General features: G+C 45.4%; 1 protein-coding gene across 2 annotated transcripts in view; it reads left to right on the plus strand.

Moving 5' to 3' along the window:
• Positions 1-27,909, plus strand: part of PCSK5 (proprotein convertase subtilisin/kexin type 5) — a 622,474-nt gene that overhangs the window by 105,182 nt on the left and 489,383 nt on the right. For both annotated transcript variants that reach the window (XM_088464067.1, XM_088464068.1), the window contains exon 3: positions 24,276-24,389. In XM_088464067.1, the coding sequence (XP_088320193.1) occupies positions 24,276-24,389 (114 nt within the window). The remainder of the gene's footprint in view (positions 1-24,275; positions 24,390-27,909) is intronic.

A 27,909-nucleotide genomic window follows, 5' to 3' on the forward strand; every position in this document is an offset into this window, starting at 1 on the left:
ACTAGAACTTCTGGCGTCTTCGCCTGGTGGATGCCAACCTGCCAGGGTTTGAGGTCTTCGCCTGGCGGGCAGCAATCCACCAGGGTTTCTGCATCTTCACCTAGTGGGTGGCAGTCTGTGTCAGCTCTTTTTTATGGCCTCCGCCCACTAGGACTACTGGCATCATTGCCTGGCGAGCGCCAACCCTCCAGGGCTTCGTCGTCTTCACCTGGTGGGCGCCAACCCACCAGGGCTTTGGTATCCTCGCTTAGTGGGTGGCAACCTGTGTTTTTCGTGGCTGCCACCCACTAGGACTTCCGGTGTCTTCACCTAGCGGGCACCAACCCACCAGGGTTTCTGCATCTTCGCCTAGTGGGCGGCAGCCTGTGTCAGCTCTTTTGCATGGCCACCGCTCACTAGGACTTCTGGCGTATTCGTCTGGTGGGTGCCAACCCGCCAGGGCTTCGGTGTCTTTGGGCCAGGGGCTTTGGCATCTTCGCCTAGTGGGCGGCAGCTTGTGTCAGCTCTTTTATGTGGCCGCCGCTCACTAGCACTTCGGGTGTCTTCGCCTAGTGTGCGCTAAGCCACCAGGGCTTCGACGTCTTCGCCTGACAGGCGCCAACCATATGGCGTCTTTGTCTGGGGGTGGAAGCCAATTAGCTCTTTTGCACGGCTGCCACCTCCCCAGGGCTTCTGTTGTCCTCTTCACCTAGTGGGTGGCAGCCTGTGTCAGCTCTTTTGCATGGCCGCCACCCACTAGGACTTCTGGTGTCTTCTTTCTTTGGGAGCTCTTCTCTGCACCCTCCCGGCCGTCGGACTGCCATGCTGCCACCTTGCGCTGGCTTGTATAAACTAGCTGAGGGGGCGGGGCGATGACGTCACGAGCAATGATTGGCTCGCAACGGCCATCTTTGGATTTCAAAAATGGCGCTGAGGCGCCATTTTTTAATGGGCGCCGCTGCCGTACTCGGCAGAATGGCTGGCAGGGACTGGATCCTCTTGGATCTAGGCCTGCTGCCGACACCCGCCACTGACACTGCCAGATCCCGCCGCCAGGTCCCGCCATCTGCCGCTGCCAGGTCTCGCAGGCTGCACCATCACTGCCGCCACTGTAGCCCGCACAGATGCCACCGCTGCCCACTCCACCACCTCCGCTGACGCCCACTTGACCGCCACCGTGTCCCCGCTTACAACCGATTCCATTGCCGGGTTGGTCCACCGCTAAAGCCCGCAAAAGGCAGCCATCTTTGTACACCCAGGTGAAGCCACAGTGAGTACACCTGCTGGAGGCTCCTACTGAGGCTGCGCAACAAGTTCAAAAGTCCTATCTCTACAATGGTGCATTCTTGAGGTAATAGTATAAAAACTGTTACTTTCTAATTTACCTGCACCCTAAAAGGCCCTACCCTGGAACAATAGCTACCTAATAAAACAAACCCCAAGTCTAAATTCGTCCTCTACCCAGAGTTATGCCTTCCCAAAAATCCCCCATAGAGAACAGCAGAAAAGTGGTCCTAATTGAGAATGTCAGAAAAAACTGACAGTTGGAGATTCATATTACTCCCAAATCCTCATTTTGTATGTTTTTGCCCTCAAATTTCGCATGCAGCACCGAGCAACAGTTCTACTCGGCCGTACCAAATTTCAGCTTGGTACCTCCAACAGCTTTTGAGGTGTAGCCCCTTAAACACCCTGACCTCCCCTTCGGAATTCTCTATGGAAATTTCTGTTTTTTTAGATGCAGCCTTAATATAAGGCCACGACTGTGCCCTTATAATATCCATATACACTATATGGACAAAAGTATTCGGACGCCTAACCATTACACTCACAGGGATTATAATGACATTGTATTCAAATACATATACTTTAATATTGAGTTGGTCCCCCTTTTGCCGCTATAACAGCTTCCACTCTCCTTGGAAGGCTTTCCACAAGATTTTAGAGTGTTTCTGTGGGAATTTGTGTCCATTCATTCTTAGAGCATTTATGAGGTCAGGCACTGATGTTGTACGTGAACGCCTGGCTCGCAATCTCCATTCCAGTTCATCCCAAAGGTATTAGATGGGGTTGAGGTCAAGACTCTGTGTGGGCCAGTTGAGTTCTTCCACACCGAACTCATCACAAAGTTGGACGCATAGCATTGTCCAAAATGTCTTGGTAAGATGAAGAATTAAGATTGCCCTTCACTGGAGATAAGGGGCCTAACCCAAACCCTGAAAAACAGCCCCATACCATTATCCCTCCAAACTTCACTGTTGGCACAATGCAGTCAGTCAGGTAACGTTCTCCTGGCATCCGCCAAACCCAGTCTCGCCCATCTGACTGCCAAACAGAGAAGCATGATTTGTCACTCCACAGAACGTTTCCACTGCTCCACAGTCCAGTATCTGTCTGGTTTACACCACTCCATCCAACGCTTGCCATTGGACTTGGTGATATGAGGCTTGCATGCAGCTGATCAGCCATGGAAACCCATTCCATTAAGCTCCCACTGCACAGTTTTTGTGCTTACATTAATGCCATTGGAAGTTTGGAACTCTTCAACTATGGAATCAGCAGAGCATTGGCGACTTTTACGCACCATGCACCTTAGCAGTTGTTGGCCCCGCTCTGTGATTTTATGTGGTCTTCCTCTTCGTGGACCGTGGAATATCCAGTATGGATGAAATTTCACGAACTGTCTTATTGCAAAGGTGGCACCCTATCACAGTACCCACGCTTGAAGTCACTGAGCTCTTCGGAATGACCCACTTTGTATCACAAATGTTTGCAAATGGAGATTTTATACACCTGTGGCAACGGGTCTGATTGAAACACCTCAATTCAATAATTAACAGGTATGGCCAAATACTTTTGTCAGTATAGTGTATATACACATTTACTCATGTTATTTTGAATTAATTTATTCCATTATCACCAACCAATCTTTTGTTGTAGAGTGCAATTTCATAATGCCAGGGGAAGATATGTTTTTCAGTTTTGTTAAACAGGCCCCTGTGTATGGCACTGAACATACACCACATTTTAGAGGGTGTTAAAGGACACCTAGAGGCCAGTTTTACTTTAAATCCATCAAACATAATATTGCAGTAAATGTGCTTTAATGTTTCTCATTACAAACTGTTAGCTGACTTCACAGTTCTAAATACCTTATCATAAATTGTAATCTCTAAATCAAGGAAAGTTACTGTGAAGTTATAAATTAAGCAATTTGCATTAACGTAAATACATTTAGTTATCTCACCTTTACAAAGGTCAAATACGTTTAGGCAATCTGAGAAAGCATATGAGCAAATAGGGCTGTTACAGGCATTTCATTAAGTATTTTCGTTAGTATCAGGGTACTCTTGATGTTGTTGGTATAGAAAATAAAGAAGATAGCAAGAACTAAAATACTGCAAAATATAACAGTGCTATATTAACATAATTCAAAGTTGGAAATCAGATATATGTAAAAAAGAAGGTAAAATGGTTATGTAACATTAAGATTTTGAAACCACCCGTATTAAATTAAAACATGATTTATTTTTATTTAAAATGTGTAAGTAAAATATAATATCTAACTAATTAACTCCTAGCACTAATTTAGTATCCAGTATTAGCACAACTTGTTGAGTGTAGCAGCGCAATTCACAGATCCGAAAATCAACTGTCCTCGCGATCTTTATCACTGCTACTTCCATGGCAGTGATACTTTTCACTGCCAAGTCTGACTCAGCATGCGCGCACATGCACAAAGCTTCCGATGTTCTGTGGAGGGAGCCAAACAGGGGCGGAGGAATCCAAAGGGATCCCTTTTCGCAACCCGTACCTCTTTCGTAAGGTAAGAACGGGGATACGGAAACCAACGCCATCTAATGATAGCATAGGCTCCTGCAGTCAAATTCCCAAAATTTCGTATTTTTGGAGCTTGATGAATTTAGGTCCCAATACTATTGTATGGTGACGCTGGACCAGATCGGGGCTGAAAGGTAAGCAGGAGATTTCCATGATATCTCCTGTAATATCATTGTAATAGATGGCCCTGATACTTCATTTCTACAAAATTAGGTAAAATATGTTAATTTTTCATTTACTTTTGTAGCAATTAAGGGACAATGAATAGACCCCTATATCGCACAGGACATGTGATCAATAAAATGCAAATGCAAAAATATATTCTGTAGAAAAAATATAATATACTATCTGATGTACCCAGGTAGACCTTAGATATTTACTGTTTCCATTTCCATCTCACCACTCCAATACCCTTCACCTCTATAGTAATGCATCACTGCTATAGTAAGACATTACCCTCCCTCACCTGTGTACTAACATATTCCACTCCCTCACCTCTGTAGTAACACATTTCCCTCCCTCACCTGTGTAGAAATACAATCCCTCCATCACACCTGTAGTAACACATTACCCTTACTCATTTCAGTATTAACTTATTCCCCTCCCAAACTTCTGGATTAACACATTCCCCTCTCTCACCTCTGTAGTAACACATTACACCCGCTCACCCCTTTAGTAACACATTCCCTCCCTTATCTGTGTTGTAACATATTCCCTTCATTCAACCCACAGTAACACATTCCCTATGTAGTAACACATTTTCCTCTCCCACCTCTGTAGTAACACATTCCCCTCCCTCACTATTTAAAAGGGGAGCCACACCAACTGCCAGTGATGTTTGGCAGCACTTGGGATGACAGATGGTGTTTGAATTCTGAACTGTGCTACAGCCACGATGAGACAGTCAGGCAGGACATAGTCCAGGGGGAGGAAACATTTTAGCCCTGTTCACTTCCTTAGGAGTTGAATTGCGAAAACTCCCTTCTTAGTGGACACCTAAGTCATGGGAGGAATACACTCCCCGATTTTCATGTTTCTAGGTCCAGGGGTTTGGGCTGGGCATTGATGAATCAATCAGTCAGTGAGTCAGGACATCTGATTTTATATATACTGTATATAGATTAGTAATTTCATTGTTTCTCAAATTCGTTCCTCACGGTACCCCCTAACAATGTCTCCTCACAGAAATGTAAGTGAAATAATTGTGCCACCTATGGATCTTTTAAGATGTGCCCGTAATAAATACAGCTGTACTTCAGCAAGGAGATATGGAAAACATGCACTGTTATGCCGCATACACACTAGACGATAAATTGGAAGATATGAATGAAGTTTACAAAGTCTTTCATCGCCCGTACTTGCAGGGCAACCTGACGATATTGTACGTTAAAGATATCGTTCAGTGTGTATGCTCAATGTCATTAACGACATTGACCCGGCAGTGCAGTGGAAACACTTAACGATATCGCTCATGGAGCATACCGTTAAGTGTGTATGCGGCTTTAGAGTTACCCATGTGCAGGAAGGCAGTTAGTATGTCAAATTTACACAGAGTTCAAACATTTTTTAAAAATTCTAAAAATGTTAAGTCTATACTGCTTTGCTCAGTGAATTAGCCAGTAGAGTGAATATAAGAATGGATCTAGCCATTGGGATGAATAATATACAGAGTCACTGTAAGATGTTTCTTGCATTTGAAAATTCTGTTAATGTCCCAATATTTATGCACCTGACTGTATGTATATATTTTCATATAAAACTTGAGACAAAGTTATTTAAAACATGAGTGGGAAAGTACAGTATAAGCATATATGGTCCTCCATACACTGAGATACAGATGTGTCCTCCCTCGTCTTTGCGTGTCTGGTCCTGTGAGACTCTGCTAACGCCGGGCGTTAGTTTTGCGTCTTTTTTTTGCTGAAAATTCGTCAATGTGATGCGACTATGGGGAGACTGCTGATGAATTTGATATGCAATACTTTTATATCTGTCTGCGACTGAGTCTCTCAATCAAAATATGAAGTGCTACTATGCAGCGGCTGCAGCTTTTTTCCACACCAAGTTCCATTTATAGGCCCAGTTGCACACAGATATACAAGTGTCGCATATCAAGTTAATCAGCACAGTCGTGCTGAATATGGTATATTGAGGCTATATGAGCAAGGACACATCTGCAACACATCTACTGTGGTGTGTGTAGACACTGCAGTGTACAAGTGCTGCCGCATTACTCCTTCTGCTATCACAACATAGCTATACCAGGAAATATATAATACTGGATACTCGCCTGGCGAAGTGTTAAGTCTTACTCGCTCCTTATCATTGTGTAGCCGATTTTCACTCAGCAGCATGGTGATATTTTTTAGTAAATCATGGTGATAGGAGGTTTGCCACGTTTTAAGAAATAATCCCCTAAATTACTAACATTTTGATCGGTTTCATAAGAGCTCTCTTTTAAACTGCTGTGCTGTTATACTGCCATACCTCCCCATATTTATACATGCAATTCCTGACAAAATAGTCCCCGCCCTTGATCTAAATCGACCTAATCCATGCAAACATCACACCAATCTGCCAAAAATGCCCATTCTTGGTTGGAACTCTGCTCCTCCCATGACCTGCGAATCAGGACTGTACTTTGAAAAAACGAGACAGTGGGAAGGTATGCTGAGTGTGACCACCGTGCTCTGTGTCTCATAGCTACCTATGTGTTCAGCATGCCCTGCAAAGTATATATATCACTAAATCTGCATCCAACAATAATGCTTGGTGCACACTTTAACGACGGATCGATCAGCATACCTATCCGCCGTTCATGAGGCTGATTTGTAAGCTATACACACTTACCGATCGGCTGCTCAATATGTGTGACCTGGCATCACAATTGGGTCCAGTTGTGATGTCAGTATCGGCAGTCTCTGCAGCTAGTGTATGGCTGGTCGTCGGGTTGCCCATTCACACAGTCAACCGTACCGATATATCTGCAAGATATATCGTCATCAGCTGTGCTGCAGGGGTTACCTGATATGTCTGTGAATTACATTACAGTGCAACTGTACAAATCTACTTGTGTTGGGCATCTTTTTTGCCGAACATGCATCTAGTACACACCAGCAGACTATGCTAATTAATTTGATATGCAACATTGTATATCTGTGCGCGACTGAGTCTGTAAACGGAACTTGACGTGGAAAAAAGTTACGGCCACTGCACACACACACACACACACACAAATTTAAAGTGTTGCATATCAAAGGAATCAGCACAGTCTCTTGGTGCGTCCTAGTCACATAGCATTGTGACAAACAAATTTTCAACAAAAAGACGCAAAAAAGACGCCCAGCGCTAGCAGAGTCTCATGAGACCTGCCATGCCAAGAGGGGCTATTTGGCACGACTGTAGCAAAGATGTGCGTGGACACATCTGTATAGAGGCGCTACATGCAGCTATAGAATGCTTTAATTAATACAGAACTAATAAACTAAAATTAAAAGCCTAGTAGAAAATAAAATATACGGTATTACCAACACACTTCTCCAAAGCCGCTAGTTTAGACTCTGCTCTAGCAGCAAAATAGTGTTTAAAAAAAATGTGTGGGGTCTCTCCCCCCCCCCCCCCGCCCCTCAAATCAATAACCAGCCCTGGACCCCTGAGCATGGCCTAGTATTGTCAAATAGCAGTACAAAAAACGTGTGCATGTCCAGCTGGACTCATTTGTGTTATTTTGTTATTTTGCAAAGACGATTGGATGTCTACATGGAACAAGAGGAGGCCACCCAAGGGTTTGGTAAATAGAGAGGCACTTCCCAGTCTGTCTGCAACAAATATTTACTTAAATCCAACAACAGTTACTTTTTAGATCAACTTTCCAGTCCTCCTGTGGGACCTTAGTCATGATCACAGCTTCATAGACCCAAGTGTGACCCACAATAGTTAGCGGCCTGGCAAATGACAGGTCCAAAATAGTAATAATAATAATAGTAGTTTGAGCTACTGCTGCACACTTCTAAGAAAGGAGAGGTGTGGACCATTGGATATACTGTACCAGAATGAATAATGAATACTGTATTGCTGACATCTCTGGCATGTGGTTGTACATGACATTTTTTTGCACATTTTGTTGGCGCTTTATGCATTTTGCTGCTCAGTGACTTGCGGTATTGTTGCGTAATTTGAAGTGCTGTGTTGTATTTTTTTGCACTTTACACTTGTGGCACGTATGACTTTATGTTTATGGAATAACGTTATATACTTAAATATTCTCTTGGGGATATCCTGCAATTCCGGAGACGAAGGAGTGCGGAGCCAAGAGAATACACAAATAAACTATATTGTTTATAAAATTTGAGACACACACATTATTATTATTATTATTTTTAATAGCTCTGCTTTTTACTCAACCTGCATGTCAGGGTTTAGACCTTTAACATGTATCTTTTAATCATTTACAAACCAGAAGAAGTGTTTCACATACTTTCTAAAAAGTCTGAGCTAATTCAGGGTAAATGCTCCAATAGTCCAACCAATGATAGATATTGGCGTGTCTATTTCTACTTCAGGGTCCATAGGGTATCCACAGGATACCTTGGGGTATAGGTGTGACGTCAGTCGCTGGGCACCATAGAGTTAAGCTTTTCAGCCTCCCAGGATGCACTAGGGTCCCCCTCCTATACCCCGCCCCCGAGCCAAGGCACCCCAGTTTAGTTTGGTGCCCGGCCGGCGTCGGGTGCACCTGTCGGAGTGGGGGGCTAGAAGAGCCCCTGAAGCTTTCTTCAGTGCAGCTGTGGCTGCACATCTGGATGTACAGCATGGACAGTCAGTCCTGACGTCCATGCTGTCTTCCCTACACCCCCGCCGGTACCAGAACGCCGGTACCGATCCGGGGATGCTGGTGAGCATCTGGGGTCACAGCTAGCGGTGACCCCAGATGTTCCGGACCATGGCCGGATCCAAGGGGGACAAAGGTAAGCAGCGGGGTAGCGCGGTGGGTCCCCGCTGGTCACATGGTCCTAAGTCCCCAGGCAGGGGGCTCCCTGGGGACTGGCTGCAGCGTGGAGCCAGGCGACCAACCTGCGCTTTCCACTACCCCCTGGGACAGCGGACCGCAGCAGAGCGGTAGCGCTGCGGCGTCCCAGGGGTTAAATGCATGCCAGGGGAGCGCGCCTTCCCTGTCTCACAGCCGGCGCCTCCCCCGCTGCACACAGCCCTCTCTGCATGCTGCCGACTGGTCCTGTGGCAGCGCTCCTCCCCCAGGCCAGCCTCCTCTCTGCTCCTCGGCGGCCATCTTCTCCAGAACGCATGGTGAACGCTGCTGGAAGCGCTGGACGGAAGCATCGTGGTCTGGGTCCCCCCGCATACCTCTCCTCCGCTGTGGCTCAGGTCTGTGTATGCAGCGCTGTGTCCTACCAGGCCCTGTGTCTGTGTAGTTGAGTGATCAGCGCTGTTAGGGCAGGAATTGTTATTTCTCTGCATTTTATGTGACTGTGCTAGCGCTGCCTGTAACTTTTCTTCTCTAAACTGTCAGCTTTATTACTGTCCCTGTTCTTTCTGCTAAAGCCCTTGCGGTGCGGTGCTGCAGGGTGGTCTCTCGCCTATTTAATACTTAATTGGTGAGAGAGGTCACATACGTGGTGCCATCATGTCTGAAAGTGATTTTCCCCTCCGGCTACAGTGTACCACGTGCAAAGTACCGTTAGCGGAGGGGGAGGGTAGCGCGGAGGGCCTTTGCCGGCAGTGTTTGTCCATGGCGCGGACTATTACGGTTACAGCACCGGTACAGGAGCCGCCCTGGGCTTGTTTCGCTCAGGCGTTAACAGCTTTAGTGGGCCAGTTAGCTCCGCAGCCCGCGTTTACTCCGATGGGTTTGTCCCAGCAGTCTGTGGTGTCGTCACCCATGCAGGGGTTCCCACGACAATTGGTGGTACCCCACAGTCTCCCTATTTCCCCGCTCCCGGGTTCTCAGGAGCCAGCGTGGGTTAACTCCCTGACGAGTTCTGTACAGCACTTGTCGGATGTGTTGCAAGGGGAGTCTGTTATGCGGCCTCATAAAAGGCCGGTGGCGTCTCTGTCCGCTCCTTATGAGGATGATGAAGGGACGTCTGATGATGGGGAGATTCTGGATCCTTACGATCAGGAACCTCTCCATACTAAGGACGCTGATGCTAAGTCCAAAGTATATATTCCTGGACTTATTCGGGCGGTCCGCACAGCCTTGGTGATTGAGGACGAAGTTCCCCCAGCGGCTAAATGTAAGTATGCCTTTTTCAAAGATGTGAAGGGCGATGCCACAGTCTTTCCTCTTTCGGGTCAGTTGGTGGATCATTTAGAGGAGGCGTGGAAACAACCTGGCAAAAGATACCAGCCGCAGAGACGCCTGGCGGTGGCTTATCCGTTCGCGGATAATTATTTTGCTAAGTGGGAATCCCCTCCACAGGTGGATTCTCACATGACCCGTCTTGTCCGTAGTGCCACATTGCCGATGCCATCCATGTCCTCCCTTAAGGATGCTACGGACCGCAAGGTAGAAATCTGCCTGAAGTCCGCTTACTCCCTTGCAGGGGGGGCAGCACGGCCGGCTATGGCCATTTGCTGGGTTGCCAGAGCGATGGAGCGCTGGGCGGATTCATTAGAGGCTTCTTTTGAATCCGACTGTCCGGCCGAACAGGCGGAGTTGATTGGCAATCTCCGTGATTCGCCCACCTACATCAACGAGGCGGCTCTAGACATTAGTACTCTGGTGTCTAGAATTTCTTCAGCAGCGGTAGCTGCTCGTCGCACCTTGTGGCTGCGATCCTGGAAGGCGGACGCAGATTCCAAGAAAGGTCTGGAAGCGTTGCCGTTTACCGGAGAAGTTCTCTTCGGTCCGGATCTGGATAAGATTGTGGCCACGCTGGCGGCAGCCAAATCTGCTTGTCTCCCGTCGGCCGCTGCTCCTTCTGGTTCTGGACCATCGTCCTTTCGGTCATCTAGGGCCCAGGGCAGGCCCAAACCACAGTCGTTTCCTCGACAGGCTGGCCCTAAGAAATCGGTCAAGCCCCGGAAGCAGGCATGGAGTACCAGACGTCCGGCCCCCAAGCCAGATGACAAGCCTGCGGCCTGATGGTCCGGGCCTCCCTTTGGGGGATCCCAGGGTGGGAGGCCGCCTGCTACAGTTCGCCCAGTGTTGGTCGACCACTACGACAGACACTTGGGTTCTGGAGGTGGTTTCCCACGGATACGCCCTCTCCTTCCGGCACAGACCCCCGGCTCGCTTCTTCACCACGGGTCTACCATCAGACCGGAACAATGCTACGGAGCTGCGGAAGGTATTGCACACTATGCTCCAGGCTGGAGTTATAGTGCCTGTTCCATTCTCCCAGAGGGGCCAGGGTTTCTATTCAAATCTATTTTTGGTACAGAAACCCAATGGGTCATATCGTCCGATTCTCAACCTCAAAGCACTCAACAAGTCTTTGCGGGTCCCGAAGTTTCGGATGGAGACCCTACGGTCCATCATTCTGGCGCTGGAACCTGGGGACTACTTGGTGTCATTGGACATACAGGACGCTTACCTGCATGTCCCTATTCTTTTGCGCCATCAACAGTTCCTCAGGTTTGCAATCCGCAGCGACCACTTCCAGTTTCGGGCGTTACCTTTTGGCCTGGCAACAGCATCACGTGTTTTCACCAAGGTGATGGCGGTCATGGCGGCTTCTCTGCGGCTGCAGGGAGTCCGCATGTTGCCGTATTTGGACGACCTGTTATTGGTGGCAGGATCTCCAGAGCTCCTGTTACGCCGCTTGGACCGGACCATTGCACTGCTGCAACGGCACGGCTGGCTAATCAACTGGCAGAAGTCCACTCTAATCCCGTCTCGGAGGATTCTGCATCTTGCAGCCTTATTGGACTCGGGACAGCAAAGGATCTTCGTGACGGAGGACAAGATCTCTGCTTTACAGTCAAGGGTGCGCAGTTGCCTGCACAGCCGCCGGGTGTCCTTACACTCGGCGATGAGGTTACTGGGCTCCATGGTGTCGGTGTTCGACATGGTGGAATACGCCCAGTTTCACGCCAGACCTCTGCAGCACTTGATCCTGTCCAAGTGGAACGGGCTGCCTCAGTCTCTGAAGTCCCAGACGATTGTGCTCACCCCGGAGGTTCGCCTGTCCCTTGCGTGGTGGTTACAGACGACCCACCTCAACAAGGGACGTCCGTTCTGGGTTCCAAATTGGGTCCTGTTGACAACCGACGCCAGTCTTCGGGGCTGGGGAGCAGTTTCGGGTCCACACTTGTTCCAGGGCAGGTGGACGCCGACAGAAGCGGAGCTTCCAATAAATATCTTGGAACTCCGTGCGGTCTTCAATGCTCTCCAGCAGGCACAGCGGTTTCTCCAGGGTCGCCCGGTGCAGGTCCAGTCGGACAACGCTACCACCATGGCCTACATAAACAGGCAAGGAGGAACTCGCAGTCGGGCGGCTCTCGTAGAGGTCTCTCGGATCCTGGTTTGGGCGGAGCGCAATCTTCCGGCCATATCAGCGGTCTTCATCCCGGGAGTGCTAAATTGGGAGGCGGACTTTCTAAGTCGCCAGGACGTTCTTCCGGGGGAATGGTCCCTGCACCCAGACGTTTTTCAACTACTGGTGGACAGGTGGGGTCTTCCAGAAATCGACCTCATGGCGTCCCGGCACAACAACAAGTTGCCGGTGTACGGGTCTCGCACAAGAGACGAAGGGGCGTCTCTGGTGGATGCTCTGTCCGTCCGGTGGACGTTCCGGTTCGCATACCTGTTCCCTCCGGTCTCCCTTCTTCCACGGGTAATCCGGAAATTCAAACAGGAAGGAGGGACGCTCCTGTTGATAGCTCCCGCGTGGCTCAGACGGCACTGGTTCTCAGACCTTCGGGGTCTGTCCGTGGACAGTCCTCTGCGGTTGCCGCTACGACCGGACCTTCTGTCTCAGGGTCCTTGCCTTCACCCGGACCTGACTCGGCTGTCTTTGACGGCGTGGCTGTTGAGACGGCCATGCTGAGGTCCCGGGGGTTTTCCAGCTCTGTGGTGCGTACCATGTTACGAGCTCGGAAACCGTCTTCCGTGAGGATATACCATCGCGTGTGGCATACGTTCTTCCAGTGGTGTCGACCGAGAGGTTATGCACCGCGGGAGTTTCGTCTGTCTCGGATTCTCGCCTTCCTGCAAGCGGGACTAGATCATGGGCTTCGCCTTGCTTCTTTGAAGGTACAGGTTTCGGCCCTATCTGTCTGGTTTCACTGTAGGATTGCTACAATCCCGGATGTGCGCACCTTTATGCAAGGTGTTCTCCGCATTCAGCCGCCCTTTGTTCCACCTGTGGCGCCTTGGGATTTGGCTGTGGTCCTGAGGGCTCTCCAAGGACCGCCGTTTGAACCACTGGGCTCAGTGGATCTTAAATGGCTAACAGCTAAGACTGTTTTCCTTCTGGCCATTGCTTCGGCCAGACGTGTTTCTGAGTTAGGGGCTCTTTCTTGTAGACCCCCTTTCTTGGTTTTTCATGGGAACAGGGCAGTGCTCCGCACTCGGCCCGAGTTTCTTCCCAAAGTTGTTTCCCAGTTTCATGTTAACGAGGAAATAGTTGTTCCGGCCTTTAACTCACCAGGTCTTTCCCTGGGTGAGGCCTCTTTGGATGTTGTGCGGGCCTTAAGGACTTATGTTGACCGCACTTCTTCGTTTAGGAAGTCGGACGCTTTGTTTGTCCTCTATGGCTTCCGTAAAAAGGGTTGGCCTGCTTCAAAGCAAACTTTGGCAGCCTGGATCCGTATGGCTATTTCTGAAGATTATCTTCATGAAGGCCTACCGGTCCCTCCTTCTCTGAAGGCTCATTCCACTAGGTCTGTGGGTCCTTCGTGGGCAGCTCGACGTGGTGCCTCGGCAGTTCAGATCTGCAAGGCTGCTACGTGGTCCTCTGTCCATACCTTCGTGAGGTATTACAGGTTTGACACCTTCGCCTCTCAGGATGCTTCCTTCGGGCGGCGGATTCTCCTTTCTGCACAGGAGCGTCCCCACCCTTAAAGGATACTGCTTTGGGACATCCCCAAGGTATCCTGTGGATACCCTATGGACCCTGAACTAGAAAATATGAGATATGGTAAGAACTTACCCTTGTTATCTCTATTTCTACGAAGTCCATAGGGTTCCACAGGACTCCCGCCCTGTCGCACCTGTGCTGCAGATGGGCTTTGCTCTGGTCACCGGTTTTCCGTCTCCCTCTGGTGAGAATGTGATTCTTGTATGTGTCCAGATCTTTTTTCTCTCTCTTCCTTCTCCTCCTCCGGCCTATGGCTTGATAACTAACTGAGGTGCCTTGGCTCGGGGGCGGGGTATAGGAGGGGGACCCTAGTGCATCCTGGGAGGCTGAAAAGCTTAACTCTATGGTGCCCAGCGACTGACGTCACACCTATACCCCAAGGTATCCTGTGGAACCCTATGGACTTCGTAGAAATAGAGATAACAAGGGTAAGTTCTTACCATATCTCATATTATTGACACGTATTGCAATTAATGCATTGACCAATAGTGGGCAAAGGGCCTGATTCAGCAAGGAACGCAGTTGCTAATACGCACGCAATTGGCCGATTGTTGCGCTTCGCGCATACGTATGCGCGGTCTGCAAACTAGCTATTGCCATCGGGACACAGTGACTACACAGAATCATCACAGAGTGATTGACAGGAGTGCCATTTGTGGATGGTGATGGGGGGGTGGTCGGGCGAACGCAGGCCTGTCAGTGCGCTTCAACGCCTTTGCAGGGACGTGCATAAATTATCCACTGCAATGCCCTACGCAGTCTGAGGCCTCATAGCGTGCGTTTTTGCTAGCTATTTCTGAGTAAGGTCAGGGCATGTGCAGGTGTGCGTGAGGCTGTGATGGTACTCGTAGAGTTTCACAGTCTTGCTAAACATTACGTATGTGTGGTAAGTAAAGGGGGCGTCCTTGTGTAGTGCTGCGAGGGAATAGCGATCGCAATGAATTAGCATACTATCACAGTTGAACTGTGTGCGTAATCACTATTGCATACTCAGTTGCGTATGGTAGTGAATCAGGCCCAAAGATCACACGTGACTCTGATATACTGTATATCAGGTCTAAATGTTCTCTTTTTTGTTTTATCCATTTTATCCAGGGGCGTATTTATAATGGGTGCAGGGGGACCCACACCGCACACCATGCACCCATATTTTCTAATACTTACCTCTCCAAAGTCCTGTGTCGTGTATCGCAGCCCTGCATAAAACGCCAGGAAAATGACCGCCGCAGCTATTTTCCCGGCATTTTGCGCAGTGGGGAAATAGCTGGGAAAATGGCCGTATCTGCGCATGCGCAGTTGACCCTGGGCACAGACTAGTGCCCAGCGTCTACTGATGTGGGTGGACGCTGCACTCGCTGCCTTCCCCCGGAGAGAGAGGAGGGGCCCCAGATGGAGACTGCACACGAGCCCCCTCCTATCTTAATACGCCCCAGATTTTATCATTTGCTGCTCTTATATGAAATGATACAATACTTTAATACAATTACATACTTTCTTTACTTGAATGTGTCTTCTTATGACTCCGGTACACCCACAAGGCATGTTTGTATTGTATTGTATAGTAATTCTTCAGACGGAAATAATAGCATGTTAGAGTTTTCTACTTATGCCATGTGACACAGATATGGCAGCATATAATCAGATGTCAGGTTTGTGCTCTACCTGTACGGACAGTAGTCAACTGAAGGAATCACAAGAGCATTTGCTACACTCCCTCTGGCTGTGCAATGATGTCTTTTCCTTGTATAACCTAATTTATGTCAGTGCTGCTTAATGAAAGTTGAGGGTTAGAGATTTTGCCCATCATTCCTACAGGTATTTAGCAAATTTACAGGAGTAAAAAATGTGCCAACAATAATGTTGCCGTTTAATTACTTCATCTACAGCATGTGGACATTTTCCTAGATGATTTTTTTTTGTATCTGGACCTCCCACTGGTGTAACATAATTAACAATAACTTTGTGTTCAGAAGCCAAATGATTTTATATAACAAAAAACAGCTAGCAGGGAAGTAATTTATATTTAATTGCATTGATGAAATTTGAAAAAAATATATTTGTGGCTTAACACACGCATAGACACAAACACACACATTTGAAATTATTGCAAAAGGTACTTTAGAGAGGAAAAAAGTTTAATGTCAGTGGATATTTCTCAGTTAGCTACTGTAGATAGGTTCAAGTGTAGTTGCCAGTCTCATTCTTATGGGTATTTATTAAAGGTCAAGTTTGGTATTTTAGTAGTTTTCCCATCGGTTTTGCAAACCGACCATTTTCTGAAGGAAATACTGATGGAAAAATAATCAAAATACAGACTTTAAAACATCAGATCAACTATCGATTTATTTACATAGTCAAGTACTGTATAGAAACCAGAAATGTATTAAGCATTGTTATTTGAACACCAACTGGAAGCTGACCCAAAAATGATGGCACACCAACTGGAAACTGACCCAAAAATGATGGCAAACCCGCCCAAACAATCGTCCGGGTTTGGGTGAAGCACTGCATAGATCACTATGATCAATGCAGGCTTTGTTACTGTAAAAAGTTAAGAAATGGTTAAAAATAGGGGGCAAAAATGCACACACACCCCTATCAAATCCAAAACCAGCCCCGGACCTGTGAGCCAAGGCTGGTGTTGGAAAATGGGGATAAGACAGCTTTTGGATCCCCCTATTTTCCAATAACCAGCACTTGGCTAAACCAGCTGGAGGGCTGACTCTATAGCAGGAAACATACAATGTGGGGTCCCCCTGCCATAACAGCAAACATCCCCAAACAGGTCAGCCCAGGGCACCCCTGGTGGCAGTTGGTATAGGGGTAATAGTAATGTTATAGTTAAAAAATGTAGTTTTTCACAGGTGGCTTACAAGTCCCAGCAAGCCTGCCCCAAGCATGATGGCACATGTCGAACCATAAGTGCCAGCATGCCTGGACATTAAGGGCTCGATGGTCTCTTAATACACCTGTAAAAAAAATATTAAACAAAAGACAAGACACACCCCGTGTCTAGACTTTTTTCATCAAAACTACATAGTAAGAGTGGGTTACAGTAGGGTTAGTACAGATGCCAGTACTAGATGCTGGCGCTGAGAATCCCGGCAAGGTTAAAATACAGACACCGGCCGGTAAGTACCTTAACCCTACCCCTAAACCTTACCCTCCCCCCGCAGCCTAAATCTAACCCTCCCCCTCACAGCCTAACCCTAACCCTCTCCACCCCGCAGCCTAACCCTACCCTTCCCCTAGTGCCTAACCTCTAACCTTCCCCCGACCCAAATACTTACTGTCGGAATGCTGGCGCTGGGATTCTGACTGGTGTTGGGATTCTGGCACCGGCATTCCGGCCGCCAGGATGCCATCTACATACAGGTTAGTTTTAACAATATAATTTATGGGTTTAAAATTATTGTAATATAACTTCTTTTTCTTCTTTTTAATGTGGTAGAACTGTGACAGGAATACCATAAAGATGTGTCCACATCTTAAAATATGCATCTTAATCTGCTACTTTATACTAATTATTTGTCAACAAAAATACTAATCCTAACTGCTTGGTACACTATTAGCAAATTAGCCACAAAATTCAGGTAAGCATTCTGGGTAGAAAGGCAAAAGACAGTGGTCCTATGTGACTCGTGCCATGCATTGTTATGATTAATCTGATACTTTGTACCACTTCCTTTGTAACAAAAATAGTAATCCTATGTACTTAGTACATAATTAGCGACTTAGGGCCTGATTCAGAGCCACTCGTAAGCGGCAGCTCGTTCGCTCCGAGCGATGTTTGCCCAACTGCACATGCGTACGGATCGTTATACGCATGCGCGAACCAGTCAGTGCGGCCGAAATTCATGTGTTCGCAAAATAGCGAATGCCTGCTATTTTGAGTGACAGAATGAGGCGTATGTGGGTGGTAACAGGGGAAGGTGCTTGAAAACGGGGAGTGGAAATCCGTTCGCAGGCGTGCTTAAAGGTCAAAACGGGTGTTTTAAGGGAGTGCATAATTAATCCAGCAGCGTCATTGACCACGTCACTTGGTTTTTTTAACTCAGAACTGCTCGCAAAATAGTGGTTGAAAAAAACAACCACAAGAATAGCGAGCAGTTCAGACGCTGTTCGATATACTCGATTAATCAAATAAATAGCGGACATGACGTATGGTGCGAGCGGCTAGGGGGCGTATTTTTCAAATTTACGTTCGCATGTTTTGCTCGCTCGTTCAGACTTAGAGGCGGGAACAGACCGCAAAGTGCGAACGGTTCATTTGAATAGCCACCCCTTTTTAGAAAACGAACGACCGCAAATAGCGAGCGGCTCTGAATGAGGGCCTTAGTACACTATTAGCAAATTAATGGCCTGATTCAGAGGTGGACGTCGGAGTCATCCGTGCTGCATCCTCAGTAGCAGCAGATCTGAGAAGGGATGTAAATAAGCCACAAGGCCGTGTCAAGGCTCTCTGCAGCACTCTGCAAAGGACCAGCAATGAGATTTGAACACTACATGATAATAGAAATACAGATATCTTTTCATGCACCTGTGAAGGGCCTTTAAGTTGATTTGATCAACTGCCATTTTATATTACTGTTCTGAGAGGCATGGATGGGACCAGCATTTGGAGGGTGTGCTGTTTCTTGTAGTGCCATTTGGAGGAATTTGGAGTTCCTCAAGGTGAGTTGGCTCTTAATTTAGATATATTATTGTATGTGCTATTATCATGTAGCCTAACATTATACAATTATGTGACCCAAAGTGGGTGCTATTACCATGTAGCATTAGGGACCACCAGAACAGAGAAGCCTTTACGCGGCCTGGTGGCTTAACATGTTTTTTGCAAATATGTGCGAACTGAGATTTCTGTATTTCTATTATTATGTAGTATTCAAATCTCATTGCTGGTCCTTTGCAGAGAGTGACTGGCACCTTGAATCAAAAGAGCATTACTTTCCACTGAGACATTAAACTGCGTACATTTCAATGAAAAACTGGAAAAAAATGGGGGGGTGCTGAAATGTTTGACCAGTAAGTTATATGTTTTTTTAATAAAATGTTTAGGCAAGACATTTGGGGGAATGAGTTATCAAGATCCTTATCATGAGCAGAGTATATTGCTAGTAAAAGATATAATAGTTTTCTGCGCTCATGAAGTGAATAAAAATATTAAAAAGCAGCTCAGTAACAAGAAATACCGTATGAAAACCAAATAACTGAGCACTAGATAAAAATAACAAGCAAGCATAACGTTTAAGAGACAAGTGTAAAATCAAACCGTATTAGAAACATATTAAAAACTCCATAAGAGTAATGCTTATAGCCCTAAATGGGCAATTTTTGTGGGAGTAAAAGATATCTCGGTCCTTTTCTGGAGCAAATGATCACACCACAATCTGTTAAGCCAAGGCTGGCTTTAGCTGTAACTAAACACTTGCCCTGACTTACCCTATCTCTTCACTGGCCATCTTCTGAGCAAGCATCAGCGGCAACTGTTGATGTGTTGCCGCGGTGCTCAATGATTACATCAAACGCCCTCTGGACGGTGTGTAGCAAACCGGGCAATGCTCCGCAGGATTCAGTAATCTCACCACTCGATATTCAAATGTGTTTCCCGCCACTGCGGGCATTTTGTCAAGGATGTTTGGAATTTCCTATGTATGTCTTTTTATAGGACAAACTTTATTTTCAAAGCAAAAAGGTTTTCAAAAAGTATATTGCTAGTTTGGAATTGTACCTTCTTGAGCAAAGTTTTTCTTTATTTTAGTCTTAGGGCCTGATTCAGCAAGGATCGCAATTGCAAAGCTGCACGCAGGCTATAGATATATGATGTATGCACGCAGGCAGCTTTGCAATTGCGATCCTTGTTATAATACAAATGCAGCAAGAGGTGTATGACACTCCCTGCTGCATTGCGAAGCCAGCACTGCGACGCAGGTCGCAGGCTGGGATCACCATCGCGACCATCGGTGGTCGATGGTCGCAATGGTTTCAGTGATCGAGGTGAGTGACAAAATATGTGGGTCCCAGGGACCCTCCACTTTAAAAAAATGGGGTCTTTCCTGACCGTGTCTGGGTCCCATCATAATTTATGCTTTAGAGCTCCCTATATTACTTTCATACCTCCCCTAACCTCTTACATATGATGCCAAACAGCCATGCCCGGCCTTTACACATTATGCCGCACATTAATGCCCTTTACATATTATGCCACGCAGTAATGCCCAGTCTTTACACATTTTGCCACACAGCCATGCCCGATCTTTAAACATTAATGACAAGCAGTAATGCCCCTTACAAATGATACCACACAGCCATCCCTGGCCTTTACATATTATGCTGCACATTAATGCCCTTCAGTCCCCCTCTGCATTGCCCCCAGTAGATGACCCCCTATGCATTGCCACTAGCAGTAGTCCGCCTATGCATTGCCCCAGTAGTAATCCCCCTATGCACTACCCCTAGTAGTCATCACCCCCTATGCATTACCCCTACTAGTAATCCCCCCTATGAATTGCCCCCAGTAGTCACCCCCCCTCTGCAGTGCCCCCATAGTAATCCCCTCTCTGCAATGCCCCCAGTAGTAATCCCCCCTCTGCAGTGCCCTCAGTAGTAGTCCCCCCCCGCAGTGCCCCCAGTAGTAATCCCCCCTATGCAGTGCCCCCAATAGTTAACCGCCTATGCATTGCCACACCTTTTTGACCTTTAGTGACCTGGGCCTAATGCCCAGGTCACTCACCTATTTGTGGGGCAAATACCTTCATTTGGGCCTAATGCCCCCTATGTAGCCTGGGCCTTGTGCCAACCTATATACCAACAGGCCTATTGCCATGCCATGAGCCTAGTGCCCGACAACCCTGGTGGTCTAGTGAGGGGTAAATAATGGTGGCCCAAGGCCGCCTACCCGCATGGTGGAAGAGGCTGCGGGGGGATCTTCGATAGCTCTTTTTCTTCCCACCCCCGCAGTCCTCTTCGGTCCTCAGCTTCATACTTCTGCCGCTGGCGCTGCCTCTTCCTTTCTTCCCTCTTGATCACGCCGTCTTCTGGTCTCTTGCGCGGCCGCCGGAACTGTTGCCTCGCCGCTCTGCTCTTCAGGAGGTCTTCTCTCCGCCGTCGGTATTGAAGTTTCCCGCACAGCTGCAAGTGGGCGGGGCTATGATGCGGCGAGCCGCGATTGGCTCATCGCGTCTGCCTCCTGTTGGCTGCTGGACTGCGAGCCGTGTTTGGCTCGCGGCCAGTGCCACACAACCGCCGCCGACCGCCGCTACTTGGCTTCCGGGCAGCGAGCTCCGTTTAGCTTACGTCCGGAGCCAAGCTACTCCCGCCGCCACTGATGGAAGGGACCAGGCGGTCCCTTCACCAGGTACCCGCCGCAGTGACTTACCCAGTTCTGGGAACAAACACACTGTCCCAGCGCCAGGCACGGATGCTGTGCCGATGCTGGGATCAGACACTTGATCCCAGCACGGCTTTCCACAGCAGCAGCCAATAAGAGTCTGATTGACTCTCATTGGCTGCTCTAACAGACAGGGTTGTGTCTGTTACTGCAAGGGGACCCGCTGTGCTGCAGCCAGCTGTCGGGGATTGGCCACAGCATAGCGTGTCTCGGGGACCCGGTAACTTTGAAAGAGTGGGTTCCCAGTGCCCGACCTCTTAAAGGTGCATACACACATAACTATTTTGTAACCAACAAATATCTGTCAGATTTTCCCTTGAAAATTGAACGATTTTTTGAAGTGTAATAAACGACTTTTACAACGATGAACGAAAAATGTTCCTTCCCTTAATGAAAATCGTTATGTTGGACAGTCTGAAATGAACTACAAACTACAAACTGAATGATTTTTTGAACGATAACGACGTCGTTATAGTTAAATTGTTCAAAAAATCGTTACGTGTGTATGCATCTTTAGTGTGTGGTTAAAATTCTTTTAATATACTTTATTCTTAACATATAACATTTTCTTATAAATGCTCCTTTTGGCTTAAATGATGGGTTTCATGTTTTATATTTATCATTTACACATCAGTATGTATTTTGTTTCTATGTTGGTTAGTGATTTCTATGCAAAAATGAAATTTATAACATGCTAAGATTATTTTATCACATAGCTTTTTGCGTTAAAGCTTGTAATTGTCATTATCTGCCTATATTGGTAATGATAAAGGCCTTGGCAACACATATACAGTATATCCAAAACTGCATTTGACCTATACATTAGTGCTTCCATTATTGCCAAGTTCTACAAAGTGTTCTGGTGTTCTATACATTGGACTATGCTCTGAAAAATACTTCCATTCAGACAGTGTGATGTCTAAAAGCTTAATTGAGTGAATCATGACAAATATAGCATTGAATTATTATTTTTCTTTTCAGGCCTGTCTTGAATTTGCTCTTTGAAATTAGTTTCATGCTGTGGTGGAGAGTTACAGTTTCCCTAAGATAATAGCTTAACGGTTTTCTGCTAGAGATTAATATGTAACTGCTATATTGCTTGTTTTTTTATTTATGTTTTAGAAACCTTGTGATTCCATTTTATAACGGTGAAAGAAAACAATTATTATTTGAGAGTGTCAGTGAAATGCGCAGTACCTGTATGATTGCACGTTTAGTTACACTTACCTATGTACACCCTTTTGTGCCTGCCTATAACATGCATAAATATACCCAAAGCAACTCTCTGATCTAAAAACATATTCTAGTTCTCTGCTTTCATTACTGATATCTAAGCCCTAAGGAGAAATTGTACACATTCATTAAATTGCCTCTACCTTAAATTAGGACCAAGATCCCACTTTTTCCCAAAGTTTGATATGAATCAATTCATGGAAATTAAGCTGGGTACACACTATAGCGATATATCTGCAGATGATGGTCGTTCATACACAACTGAACAACCATCATCAGCTTCTGGCTGTGGGTCCCGCTGACCAGGGGGCGTGTCCAGCCCCCCTCCCCGCGCCCTTTGGACAGATATATCTGCCATCGGCTGTGCAGCAGAGCCAACACTATATGTCTGATATATCGCTGGTACCAGGGCCGAATTAAGGACCTAATGGGTCTGGAGCTCAAAATGTTCAAGGGCCTATACTGAGAAAGGAAGGAGCTGTGACCAGTGTACATCCCTACACTAACAGCCGCACTGTCTCCCTAAATACATAAAAATATTACTTATGATTTATATAGCCGACTGTGTGGCCAGCTGGTCATCATCATGCTGTCATGATGGTGGGGCCTCTTTTTATGTGGAGGCCTGGAGCTGTAGCTCCATCCGCCCCATTGTTAATCTGGCTCTGGCTGGTACACACTGGCCGACGGGCACCAGATATAATAGCCGATCAATTGATCGGCCAATAGACAGTATGTGTCAGTGTGTACCCAGCTTTAGAGAAGAAAGTGTTCCTTTCCAGTATCTGAAATGTAGATCACACTAATTAATTAAATTATTTTTCTGTGCACAAGCAGATTATAGGAAAACCTACCAATACCTCCTTATCACTCAGGGAAAAATCTATTATTGGCGTTTGCATAGTGCCAGTTACAGAGCCTACTGCTCAGTTGCACATTGAACATCTAATCCTTTTCCCATTTGCAAATGTGGACATCATTGCATGCAACAGACACCATCTTGGTCACAAAAGTGCACAAATAAGCAAAATGATATCCAATGCAAGTCATCTCCCCATACACAAGATATCATTTTCAGTGGTTTTAATATGTGGAAAATATTTAGTTTACTGAAATGGAAAGATGTTCTAAAATCATACATGTAAATATACAGGTGTAGCATCAATAATTGCAAAAATACACTAAAACAGATATAGTTTATTATTAACTTTGTTTTCTGAGAAGCACCCACTTTATTGCTATGAAATGTACTTATTTGTTACTGTATTGATGTATAATTATTACTGTTTGCCTTTCCAAAATGTGAACTGTCATCACTTTGTTGCTCTGCACATACATCATTATGCTGCAACTTGTAATTGTTCTCTTTTTGCCCAGTACAGAAAATTTTCAGTAAAAAAAAAGATTTAGGGGGAAATGTATCAAACTTTGGAGAGAGATGAAGTGGAGAGAGATAAAATACCAACCAATCAGCTCCTAATTGAGTTTACAGGCTGTGTTTGACAAATGGTAGGAGCTGATTGGTTGGTACTTTATCTCTCACCAAGCTTTGATAAATCTCACCTTTATTTATGTTTATAATGTCAAAATGTGAGGTTCCACAATGCATTGATTCTGAAGAGATTGCAGAGTGCTGAAGTGGGCAATGAAGGCGTACAATAAAAATAAACTGAGTTGAATCAAAATGGAATTTAATGTATACGATTCATACAAATAGCAGGAGAAAGCCAAGAGTTTGACACGTCTTATATACTGAGACCCATTGGACCTACTGAACGTTTCTTTTTTGTTGGCAGGTGGAGTGGATAGAACAGCAGGTGGTTAAAAAAAGGACGAAGAGGGATTATAAAGTTACTAATATGCATTCTGCCTATTTCAATGATCCCAAGTGGCCAAGCATGTGGTATATTGTAAGTACATCTGCAAATACTGTATTTGTTTCTGGTGCATATTATGTTTATCTTTATTAATGGCCGAATATGTGATATATATGTAATGAGATATATCATATAAAACTTGTTAAACTTTCACAGATATATTTGTATCAGATATTTTGATGTTTTACACTATATTTGCATTTGCAATGCAGCTGCTCAATGCCATACTGTATCTCATTTTAATTGTAAAGGTGCATATAGACACAACGATTTTTTGAACAATTATCGTTAACGATATCGTTTATCGTTCAATTGTTGAAAAAAATCATTCACTTTCTAAGTTAAAACGATGAACGATTATCGTCCATGCGCGTTCACGTTTGTAGTTCAGTCAGACTGACCAACTCAACGATTTTCATTAAGGGAATATGCAAAAATCGTTTGTAGTTCAAAAAAATCGTTCATTACATTTAGTAAATTAACGATTTTAGTAAACGATTTTCGTTCATGTTTCCATTGAAAAAATTAACTAAAATCTTTTACTAAAATCGCTCATTTACAAAATCGTTGTGTGTGTATGCACCTTAAGTATTAGCAGGGAATTCAATTAGACCCATTAATTTAACAGGTGTGTATCTTGAAACTTAAGGTTCAAAACTTGTATAGAAACTGAACATGGTAATCTACTTCTTTCACAGCAATAGCTCCCTAAGGTGTTATCATGATTAGCCATAGCTACTAGGAGATGGAGAGTTGAATCAGTTTTGGGGAGTTTACCAAGATATATAAAATACTAATCAGGGTTGTAGAATTCCCTGATCCCTGCAAGTGCAGAGATCAGCTGCAGCAGGGGGGACTGATCCCCCTCTGACAGTCTGCATGTATATGGGGGGAACCCCAAGGAGGGGGATCAAGTATAAGGGGGTTGGGGGGATAAAATAAAGTATTATGAGGGTTGGGGGGGGTATAATAATAATAATAATAATAATAATAATAATAAACTAGTCCCAGGGTTAAGGGGGTGGGGGTTAATGTTACTAGGATTTATGACCACTTCAGGGTCTATTGCCAGTGAGGGGGTAGGAAGTTATTATACAATTAGGCCTATGGTCACTGGGTGGTGCAAGACACCCCCTAGATATATTGCTTTCAATAAAATATTTAAATATAATTTAAAAATATTTTTATACTTATATGTAATTTTTTTTTTTTTTATTAATTTCTGACTGGTTTTGTTGAGAAACAAATTGTCAGTTAAGTGGTTAATTGCGAAACGCCGATTGCGACTTTTCACGAGGCGGAAACTTATCTCCTTATTCAACTGCAAACACTTTTCGCATACGCAAAAACGCAATGCAATGTAATAGGCAAAAAAGATTTGCCTCTGAATAAGTAGAGAAAGAAAGTGCGAAGTCGCTATTTTGGTGGGAAAACAACTCAGCACCCTTGGGACAGCCCCCCAAAGGGTAACTGCGTAAAAAGAAAACTAAAAAAAAGTGAGGAACACCCCAAAAAAGCACTTTGAAATTGGGGCGAAAAAGTACAAAGTGGTGGTACAAATTTTAAAACTAGCGAAATAGACTTTTGGGGGGTCTGCAAGTATGGGAGAGGTGTTTTTTTGATTGTAGGTGCTTGCTTCAGGTGCGTTTTTTACATTTTTCAAACTTGACTTTAGCGACTTTAAACCATGCTTGCACCCATTTTCAAGTACCCCAAATTTGACAGGACTACTTATTTTCACAAAAAAAAACGGCTTAATGCTGATGCTAATTAGAAGAAAATGACACACATTAAGTACCCCAAATAGCTTTATTAGGGCTAATCGGGGTCATGTAGATTGATCCCCAATGTTAGTGCATCTTTTAGGGGATGTCAGGCTGATTTCCCCAATTCTGACAACACTTTTCGCCTGGATTGCATTCGCCATGTTGCGTTTTTGTGTCTTTTGGAACTGAATACGGCGAATCGTGTGTACGCACGCGATAAGTTTCCGCGGCTAAAATATGCGATGTAGGCGAAAGTACGGCAGGCAAAACTTTATCGCGTACGCAAAACTAATTGAATACGGGCCTTAGACTGCATCAGATTGAACTATGAATAGAATCAATGTTTCAAGTATTGTTCTGGAAATAATTTTTGCTGAACCAAAGTAAAAAAATATCTAAATTTAAGATAAGGGCACTCCCTCCCCCTCCTCCCCCCAAAAAATATAAATTCCTTCCTGATAATTGGGCCCATGCTATTATAGGTTGAGTCTCCCATATCCAAATATTCCGAAATACGGAATATTCCAAAATACAGAATTTTTTTAGCATGACTGAGATAGTGAAACCTTTGCTGTTTGATTGTTCAATGTACACAAACTATGTTTAAGGCACATAATTATTAAAAATATTGTATAACATTACCGGTGTATATGAAACATAAATTAATTTCATGTATGTACACAAACTGAGTTTGAGCCACAAAATTATTGAAAATATTGTATGCAAATAACTGCAGGCTGTGTGTATAAGGTGTTTAGATTTAATTCCCATTCCCACGATATTTCATTATGGTATGCCTATATTCCAAAATACGGAATATTATCCAAAATACCCCTGGTCGCAAGCATTTTGGATATGGGAGACTCAATCTGTATCTTGATAGATTTTTGCAATATGACAAAGTTTGAAGATAACTTGAGCACATTACATTACTAGGTAGATTGTTGTTTTATGGCTTGCATTATTTGTACAGTCCTATCAAATATACAGTACTAATATCATTTATTAAGTCATTCCTTCATTCATTTAAGGACATTGGGCCTGATTCAGCATGGATCGCAATTGGGATCGCAGCTGTGTAATCGCACCCAAAGCAGCTACGAAAATATGCTAATGTCCTCCACCGCTCAGCAGCCAGCATGGAAACGCCCACTGCTGCTTTCTCACATCCGTAATATCTCGCAGTCCTGTGTATACAACGGTACCATCAAAGCACATCGGCCCATTACGCACAATTATAGTAGATCTCACCCTTCGCAGAAATTGCAAGTCTCGTCTCACAAAGTGAGTACTCAAGCTGCGCATGGCTAGTTCATGCATGTCCATGCAACGGCGTTCAAATGAACAGGCCTGCATTTCTGCAACTACTCCCCCGTCACCACCCCCAAACGCTCACGGCCTGTCACTCACTTGCGATAGATTCCACAGTGCATCCGTATGCGGTTCAATCACAGTACGCAACAATCGGCTGATCTGCATATGCAGTTACAATAGCGATCCATGCTGAATCTGGCCCATAGTCCCTGAATCAGGCGCATAATCAGTTTGAATTTTACTGTTGACTTGTACCACACCTGCCAGTTATCATGATTATGGAGTGCCCATCTTAATTTTTGAAAGGAGCATGGTCTACAGTATATCGAAAAGTCTGCATTTCTGTGTTTGAGTGCTGATTTTGTTTTGTGAACCCAGGAGTGGATTCAGCAGACTGAGGAGTGGTTTTGGCAGTTCGTAATCAGGGATTAATTTGTCCGATTTTTAATTTTAAAATGTTGGGAGGTATGCTT

The sequence above is a fragment of the Taudactylus pleione genome, unplaced genomic scaffold (genome assembly GCF_031769625.1).
Source record: "Taudactylus pleione unplaced genomic scaffold, aTauple2 ptg001573l, whole genome shotgun sequence".
NCBI lineage: Eukaryota > Metazoa > Chordata > Amphibia > Anura > Myobatrachidae > Taudactylus > Taudactylus pleione.